This window comes from Elephantulus edwardii, unplaced genomic scaffold (assembly GCF_000299155.1).
Source record: "Elephantulus edwardii isolate Elephantulus edwardi_28Jun2011 unplaced genomic scaffold, EleEdw1.0 scaffold00271, whole genome shotgun sequence".
NCBI classification, from domain to species: Eukaryota; Metazoa; Chordata; class Mammalia; order Macroscelidea; family Macroscelididae; genus Elephantulus; species Elephantulus edwardii.
In genome coordinates, this window is record NW_006400021.1 from 370,621 (window position 1) to 380,286 (window position 9,666).

Here is a 9,666-nt window from a genome sequence, read left to right on the forward strand (position 1 = left end):
ATCGGGATGGGTGTGTCAGAGGCAGTGCGGTTGGCGCAGGATAGAGCAGGGTTTAGAGCTGTTGTGCATAGGGTCGCTATGAGTCGGAAACGACTTGACAGCACATAACAACAACAACAATCTGCAAGGGAAAAGACCATCATGTTGTTCTAGAGCGATTTAAGGGTTTAAATAGCTGATCTTTTGCGTAAAAGCCGAACTCCTGCCCAACCACCGTGCTATATGTGGGATGCACAGTTGAGCAAAAAGTACTTGATAAATTTGCAGATTTTTTTCATAGAAAAAAGGGGTTTTGTTGTTTATTGCACTATCAATTAATTGCAGATCTAACTGATTTAGTTAAATTGAGGAAGTTACACTTGGCCTCAGAGCAATTAAACACTGATTTACTGAACAGAAAGGAGTTCTTTTTCTCCATGAATGAAAGATAATTGCAGTGGAAGGTAAGTCCATACACACTGGTTTATATACAAAGAGCAGCTAATGATCAGAAACATAACTTGGGCTTTTGATTCAAAGTTGAGAGAACTACTGAAAATTGTTAACGTAATCAATACATGGGGCATAAAATGGTCAGAAAACATCAAGATTCAATTTTTTGATCTGATAACTTCTAACCATGAATGAAAAAGAGGGCTCACAGTAGTTTCTCAGAAGAAAGGTGAAATTGAAATAGCTTTCTGCATGACACTACTCTTGAGTGATGTAGACCAGTAATCTGTCCAGTGTTTTAAATGGGTTCAACCTATTATTTTAATTTCATTCTTTATTTCTTTTATAACCCAATCATGTTCTAGCAGAAAGTTAGTTTCCACATGTCAACCTATTACTTTTGGCTCAATCTTTGAGAGTAATTATTCCTGCATTTGATAATTTTCTTCATCCAGCATGAGAAAAAAATGAGTGACAAACACTGAATGTTGTTTTTGTGCACCATTAAGAAGACACTACAGCTCCAGTGGGTTTCCTGAGGCAGTAAAATCATATGGGAGGAGATTACCCAACCTTTTTCCATGGAGCAGCTGGTGGATTCAAACCCCTTGCCTTTGGGATTGCAGTACACATTCTTACCACTAAACCAACAGAGCTTAAAAAAAAAAAAAAGAACAAATAAAACAAACAAAAAAACCAAAACAATAAAACACCACATTCAAATTATAAAACAGGACATGAAAATAAATATTTATCTGTAAGGCAAAAACTGGCTGCCCAAGATTGAGTCACAACCATTTACCTAAATGATCAAGTGAATATACTCTTGAACTTACTTTATGATGGAAAACTCAATGTTATCTTCAGTGAGAAACTTTTTCATAATTTCCCACTCCAAGTATCTAAAACTATTTTGCTATAATTTGTAAAAATCTATAATTCAACAATGTTGTTGTCATTGCTAAGTGTCATCAAGTCATAGGCGACTCATAGCAACCGTATGAATGAAAGACCTGAACACTTGTATAACTTTCATCCTTTCTCCAGGTTCATAGGGTTTCCAGAGGCGAGCTATTTCAGACGTGGATGCCACTCCTGCTTCCAAGCTTGTTTTAATCAGGAAGTTCCACCAAACATTGTCCACCGTGGGTAACCATTATCGCATTTGACACATGAGTGTCACAGTGTTTAACATCACAGCAACCACGAGTTACCTCTGCACAGCAAGAATTTTGCAATTAAGCAGAGTTGAGAAGTAAAAGATAAGCTATCCAAATGCGCAATCTGGGCTAAAACTCAAACAAGCTGGTAATGTTATGAAGTTATTATTATTATTATTATTATTGCTGTTAATTTAAAAACAAGTTTTAATATTATTTTTAGAACATTATGATGAATTTATCTTCCCCTCCCCCATTTTAACACATCACTAATTTATATCAAGTGATTTTTAAGTGTCAAAGTTCTGAAAAACTGCATTATAGAATGCTGTCTAACTGAGGCTTATGTCTCTGCTTTGAATTACAGCATACCTATACTTTCTGTTCATAACTTCCAAATTGCTTTGTAAGTGGCTTGCTCAGCATTACTGAGGCTTGAATAGGGACTCTGTCTTTCCTAAGTAAATGCTGCCAAGCAATAGTAATATCACTAGAACATTAAAATCAATAATCTTGAAACACTGGGGATTTTTTTTACTTAAAATCATATCTTTTCTGATTATTATACCTTTTCCCTTGGAAACTAAAGTCTATTAGAAGTTCCTGATGTATAAACACAAAATAAGCGGTGCAACAAGGGGAGCAGTGAGAAAGGGCTACAGAGTGCCTAAACCCACTTAGAAAGGAAGGCTCAGCATGACAAACCCAATTTGCCTCTAGTGCTCATATACTGTAGCACTTATATCCTAGTTACCCAAGGGCCAGTGTTTATCTTCCATGTCACCAAATTAATGAGTCTCTATCAGTAACAAGTATTAGATAGAAATTCAGATGACCTAATGGTAAAACACCTCTCCAAAATATTGAAGAGTAACGATGTCTGTTTGAAGATTAAGGTAGCTTCATTCAGATCATGGTCTTCTCAATCACCTGCTATGCATCAAAGAGCTGGACCATGAGTTAAGATGGCAGAAGAAGAATTGATGCTTTTGAGTGGTGGTGCTGGAGAAAAGTATTGAATATCTCATAGACTGTCAAAAGGACAAACAGGTATGTCCTGGAAAGGGTGAGGTAGGAGTGCTCCTCTGGAGTCAAGGATAATGAAGCTTCATCTTTCATGCTTTGGTTAGGGGAGACTATTTCTAGGAAAGGGACATCATGCTTGAAAAGATGGAGGGTCAGTGAGGGAGAGGAAGACCCCCAATGGGATGAACTGACACTGTGACTTCAGCAATGGGCTGAAGATGATGAGAATGACACAGAATAGGGTAAGCTTCAGGATGACTGTTCAGAGGGTCACTCTAAGTCATACTCAACTCGAATACACCTAACATCAACAACAACAGTGGTAAGGAGCGGTGCTGCCAACCCTTGAACCCACCCAGGTGCTCCTCAGGACGAAGATGAGAAATCTCCTCTTGTATGATTTACTTAGGAGAGGCCAGTCTGGGGAAAAGATCATTCTGGGAAAGGCAGAGGGTCAGGAAAAGACAGAAAGATTCTTAAAAAGGTAGATTGACACAGTGACTGTAACAATGGCCTTGAAAATGGTGGAAATTAGGAGACTGATGTTGAATTGGGCAAGGTTCTGCTCTGTTGTTCTACTCTGTTGTTCTGTTGGTTTACTATGAGTTATAGTTGACTCAATGGCACTTCACAAGGGCATTAGTAACACTAACGAGGAAGAGATGCCTGTGTCTGCAAAGATTTACAGGCTTGAAAACACTATGTAGAGTTTCCAGGAATTAGAGAAGACTCTGAGGCAATATGTTTGGGTCTTTAGTAATGATCTTAAACATGAGCCTTTGAAATGTACAAAAGAGTGAAAAGAGATAGAAATGTTTATATCTTGACTGGCTAGGCATATCGCTGGTTGTGTAAGAAAGAACTTGAGGCAGATGAAACACAAATCAGTAGGCACTGATTTAATTTCCCTTCTGATTCTGGTAACTTATTCCCCAAGTGAGTTAAAATTACTGTTCAGAAAACTCTTAGAACAGTAAGAGACTTGAGAGATTTGCTTTATTATACAGATAAGGAAAATAAAGCCAAAAAAGTTTTACTCACAAACCTAGAGTTAAACAAGAGTTTGCTCTGGGTCCAGATAAGGATCTAGGGGTTTGGGTTTTTTAACTTGCAAGTCACTACACAGTCCTCAATCCCTGCTAAAAAACCCCAATGTCCTTATACTGCAAAGCCATCTCCCCACTTACCACCTATAAGCCCAAATCCCGTAATCAGCTCGATTAAGGAATTCCCATGCATCGTTGTTGCTGTTATTATGTGCCATCGAGTCATCTGCGACTCATAGCGACCCTATGTACCACAGCTCTGAACTCTACCCTATCCTAAGCCAGTCTCATTGTCTCTGACACACCTAATCCCATTGTCCCAGTTATCTATCGTGCCAATCTATCTCATCCAGGCTCTTCCTATTCTGCTCTGTCCCTTCACTCTTCCAAGTAGGATGTCCTTCTCCAAGGACCAGTCCCTCCTGGCCACATGCCATACATTAGAAAGGAGTTTGTGGGTCTCCCTTGAGAGTTTAAAGAAAAAGGAAGAACTCTCTGTGAAAAGAGTGTTTTATGTTCAATCTTTACTGAAGGCAAAGGCACAGAGTAACAGTCTTCAGAAGTTATTTTCATGCCCTAAGGATCTTCTGTCCTACAATCTATGAGAAAAAAAATGAAATCTTGAGAAGTCTCCTTGCAAGTCAACATCAAAATGTGTGACTAATCTTTGATAGAATTCTCCTAAACCTAGTTTCTTTATATTAGTTTGAGTCTCATATAGAGATTAAGGAAATAAGAGCAGAGAGGGATGATTGGAGCAGACTTCTGGGAGTTAATTGAAGATCATGTCTACCTTGTTGGCTCAGGACTTGTAATAAGTAAGCAACTTAGGATAACTCTAGATTAATCCAAAAACAAAAGAACCTTCAGAAAAGGGAGAGAGACAGACACTTGGAGAGAACAATTTGGCCAAGCCAATTCTGTGCTGATCTGTAATGAGATCAATTGCATCTGGAGCTTTTTGGGCAAAGGAACAACAGTGATTACCTCATTGAAGAGAGCAGCCAAGGTTACCAATTTCCTTCTCTGCCCGACTCTTTGCTGGCCCACTCTCCTTCCTTTCATCCTCCATTGGACTGCTAGTTGTCCAGTGAACTGTACTTAGCACATACTCCTTTATCAATTTACCAGTTTCTGTTCAGATGAACTCTAACCTTTGAGTAGAAATTTGCTGGCTACTTGCAAACTATGAATCTTCTTTTCTCCCAATGACTATTGGTTGGAACTACCTCTATATAGATCATATTTGTTATCTGGGGTAGAGTCAGCCCCCCAACTCTTAGTGACATGATGCACAATGGAACAAAATGATACTCAGCCTTGCATCATCCTATGATCAGATCAGGATCTGATCATTGCCATCAAGGGGGTTTTCATTGGCGTAATAAGGAATTTTGTGGCCAACCCAAAGGCACACTGAATACACCAGCTGCTCTGTGGGAGAAAGCTGGGTAATTTCCTATGTGATTTACTGCCTCTGAAAACTCCTTGGAGGGGGAGCTATGAGTTAGTTCTCATTTGAAGGCACATAATAGCAACAGTATTCAAAGGTATATCACCAAACAATTCTTCCTAATCTATTTTGCTCTAGAACTTGCACTAAAACCTGCTCAGCAACACAGACTCCATTGACAGTGCTGGCTGTCCATGAGGATATCTAGCCAGAAGTCAAGTGAAACCACCTATTCCCCCTCTAATCATAAAGTGAGACTTGTAATCATTTCTATGATCCACCTTCAATATGAAATGCATCAATATGAGGTGGGATAATGACTCTTCATTCAACCCTGGGCCATAGAAGAACACGTAAGGTATTATAGCTTAAGTCTAGGTCTTTATGCTCCTCCCACAATGTTAAGTAAGAATCTCATTTCTTCCTTTTCCCCCTCATTTTACAGCTTATCAAGCTGCTCAGAAAAGCAAAAGGAATAAGGTTTTTACAAACCACTCAATGAATGATCACACCAAAGCAGAACTGGTGTGGAACGAGAGTGAGAGATAAGACTTGAGTCAGATATGGACTGGGAAGACAGAACATGCCTGCTGTGACGGAAAAAGAAATGGCATGAGGGTGGGAAGAACAGCGTAACCAGGCTTTTCTTTTTAAATCCTATGGAAGGTTTCTTGGACTATAGATAACTCTTACAAAATATTTTGATGGATTGAGTGCAAAAAAGGAACCAAACATATGGATTACATTTTCATTAAAATGCATATGGACTTCTTATATTATTAAATTAAGTAAAATGTTTGGGAAAGTAGACTTGGTTTAGGCCATTCTTAGGACATTTGAAAAGGTTTTGAGATATTCCATGAACTCAGTACAAAGCCAGGTTTACCCATCCCTAGATATTGGAAAAATTATATTTGGCTCCTAGAGATTTGATTTGGTGTCAAATAGACTTGTGGGGAAACAAGTTTCTAAAATTCCAAGGCTGCCTACGTGCCTTGGGAGAACACTTCAAATGCCCAATAGTTATTGAGTAACTCAGCCCCCAGCCTGGCCAGCAGCATAAAGCAGCAAACCATTGACCTGAGAAAAAGGTGAGCAGCTCCCCTCCTCCCCTGTCAAGCTATTCAGAGCTAAACCAGAGCCAGTGTATTCTATGTTTGCAACTATGCTTGTCTAGCCCGAAAAACCACCACAAAGCAGCAAATGAATAGGAAAGGATTGAGAGAAAGGTGATTGCCACAGCTGGATTTAATTGTCTACAGTGATGAGGGGAATTTAGGAAAGTAAAGGACAATAAGACTATTCACAAAGGATGAGGTCAGAGAGTGTGGAAATTTTTTTCCCAGTATTAAGAATTTCATTTACTTATTGAAGAAAAAATTAAAATACCAGAATAACTCATGGAAATTTTTGCCAATATAAAGATAGTACATTTGAATATCTTTCCACCAATTGCAAGGTTACTGGAATTAAGAAAAAATTCTATCAGCAAGCAGTCCATATGAACATGACCATCCATGAAGTTTCAAGTTTAGCAACCTTTCATTTCTGCATATGACCATGGTTATTGTGAAACTTCTCTATCCAGAGTAAAATTTCATATTTTTGCTAATGTTTTAGGGGATACGGTCACCTAAAAAGTAAAATTTTCTGGGTGACTGAATGTTCAAAAGCATCGAGCCGCTCACATCAAACCTCTTATGGATTTTATTTAAATTACTTACAGTAGAAATATTTATAGACTTATTCTTCTATATCATTAATTAGATCATATCCTTGTTCTGCCTGAAGATTTTTGTTGTTGTTATGTGCCATCAAGTCACCTGCAACTCATAGTGAACCTATGTACAACAGCCTTAAACCCTGTTCTATCCCTTGCCAATCTTGTTGTCTCCTACACACCTATCCTCATTACCCTTGACTAAATCAATCCATCTCATCAAGGATGTTCCTCTCCTGTACTGTCCCTCACCCTCTCAAGCATGATGTCCCTCTCCAAGGACTGATCCTGCCTTGCAACATGTCCAAAGTATGTCAGATGAAGCTTCAGAATCCTTGTCTCCAAAGAGCAGGCTGGCTATACCCTATTCAGGACATACCTGTTCTCCTAGCAGTCGATAGTGTATTCAATTCTCTTATCTAGCATCACAGTTCAAAGGCATCAACTCTCCTTCTATCATCCCTAGTCATTGTCCAGCTCTCTGATGTATATAGCAAGTAATATGGTCTCTATCAGGCACACCTTAGTGTCCAGACTGACATCACTGCTCTTCAGTGCTTTAGAGAGGTCTCTGAAAGCAGAATTTCCCAATGCAATTTGTCTTTAATTTGCTGGCTGCTGGTACCAACAATGCTGATTGTAGGGCCAAGCAAACTGAAACTGTTAATAAAATCAATCTCATCATCATCTATCATGATGAATCATCCCAGTGGTGAGAATCTTTGTTTTCTTAACATTGAGATTCAATCCATATTGAAGGATGCAGTCCTTGACTTTCTGCAGCAAGTTCTTCAGGTCCTCCTCAGTTTCAGAAAGCAGGGTTGTGTCATCTTCATAAAGCAGATTATTGATGAGTCTACCTCCAATCCTGATGCCACACTTCGCCTCATAGAGCCCTAGCCTTCTGGATAATCTGTTCTGCATACAGATTGAAAAGATCTGGAGATAGGGGACACCCTTGATGCACACCCTTCCCAGTTTTGAACCATGCCATGTTTCTTTGCTCTGTTCTGATGACTGCTTCCTGGTCCAAGTATAGGTTTCGCATTAGCACAATCAAGTGTTCTGGGATTCCCATTCTTCTCAGAGTCAGCCATAGCTTATTGTTATCCACACAGTCAAATGCATAGTCAATGAAACACAGATAAACATTCTGCTGACACTCTCTTCTTTCAGCCAAGATCCATCTGACATTAGCTATAATATCCATAGTACCATGACCTCTTCCAATCCAGCCTCCCCTTCAAGCAGTTCTCTGTTGATGTTCTGTTCCAGTTGTTTTTGGATGATCTTCAGCAGAATTATACTTGCATGGGGTATCAACGATATTGCTAGATAATTTACACACTCTGTTGTATCACCTTTCTTTGGAATGGGAATAAATATAGATCTCTTCCAGTCTGTAGGCCGGTGGTTGTCCTTTCAGAGTTCTTGGCACAACTTGGTGAGGCACATCCAAGGTAGCATTTGTTTGTTAAAATATGTCAATCAGTATGCCATCAATTCCTGGGGTCTTGGTTTTTTTGCCAGTTCTTTCAGAGTAGCTTGAATTTCCTCCTTCTTCACCACAGGTTCTTGCTCATATGTTGTTTCATGAAATTCTTTTGTGTCCACCAATTCCTTTTGGTATATTGACTCTGTATACTCTTTCCATCTTCTTTAATGCTTCCTGCATCATTTAATATTCTTCCCAAATCACCCTTAAGTATTGCAACTCAAGGTTTGAATACCAAAATCTATAGGCTTCATCAGTCTCCCCTGGTAAATTCTTGTAGCATAAATGGAGGAGAAGATGCCCTAAGGCACAAGAAGTCAATCCTGGAGCAGAAGTTCAAAACTCTTGAAGTCAAGAGATACTGCTTTTAGAGGAGGGAACTGGCAGCAGCTTGAGATGTTAAGAATCACAGAAGCCAGAAAAACTGACATATAGGCCGTCACATCAAGGGCTGGATAGGGAGATTGTTGTTGAATGGGGTAGGCGGGAGTGGATGTAAATCCTGATGGAGCAGAGCAAGGGATGGCTCAAAACCCACGTGGAAAGGGTGGGGACAATACAGAATCTTTTAGTTTTTTTCTACTAGTGGGAAGTATCTTTAATCTGCTCTTTTCTGTAAAATACTTGTCTGACAGATAATGTTCTAAATCTGAGCAATCTAATTACGACAGACTAGGAAGAAGGACTGGCCACCTACTTCCAAAATAGCAGGACTTTGAAAACCTTATGTATAACAGAGCACACTTAGAGTAGCAGATATGGCAACTCAGGCTGAGCCCTCAAGTATGGGAATAGAATAAGAAACAGCTGTAAGCAGACACTACTGATTGGAACATGGAATGTAAGAACCATGATTGTAGAAAAACTGGATATTGTTGAGAAGGAAATTGAACACATAAATATTGACATACTAGATATTGGTGAAATGAGATAGACTGGCATAGGACCTTTTGATGAGGATCATATGATCTACTATGCTGGAGACAAAAAGGTGAGGAAAAATGTGATTGCTCTCATAGTTAAAAAACTTATTTCTAGATCCATCTTAAAAAGCAATGCTGTGAGTGATAATAGTGACCTGGCAACCTGTTTTTACATAGATCTCAGCATAGAAAACACTATAGGGCAGTTCTTCTATGTCATATGGTATTACTATGCATCAGATCAACTCATTGCCACACAAAAAATAATAAAAGGTTATGCAAATCTTTTAAAAAAGATAATATCCATATGCATACGAGGCAGCCCAGTGAATACTATCGTCATTCAAATATATACACCAACAACCGGAGCCAAAGAGGAGGAAATAGAAGATTTCTACCAACTTCTACAGT

General features: G+C 39.1%; 1 protein-coding gene across 1 annotated transcript in view; it reads right to left on the minus strand.

Moving 5' to 3' along the window:
- Positions 1 to 3,857, minus strand: part of LOC102850964 (40S ribosomal protein SA-like) — a 7,693-nt gene extending 3,836 nt beyond the window's left edge. The window contains exon 1 of the mRNA XM_006900041.1: positions 3,806 to 3,857. Coding sequence (XP_006900103.1) covers positions 3,806 to 3,857 — 52 coding nt within the window. The remainder of the gene's footprint in view (positions 1 to 3,805) is intronic.
- Positions 3,858 to 9,666: the final 5,809 nt, after the last annotated feature.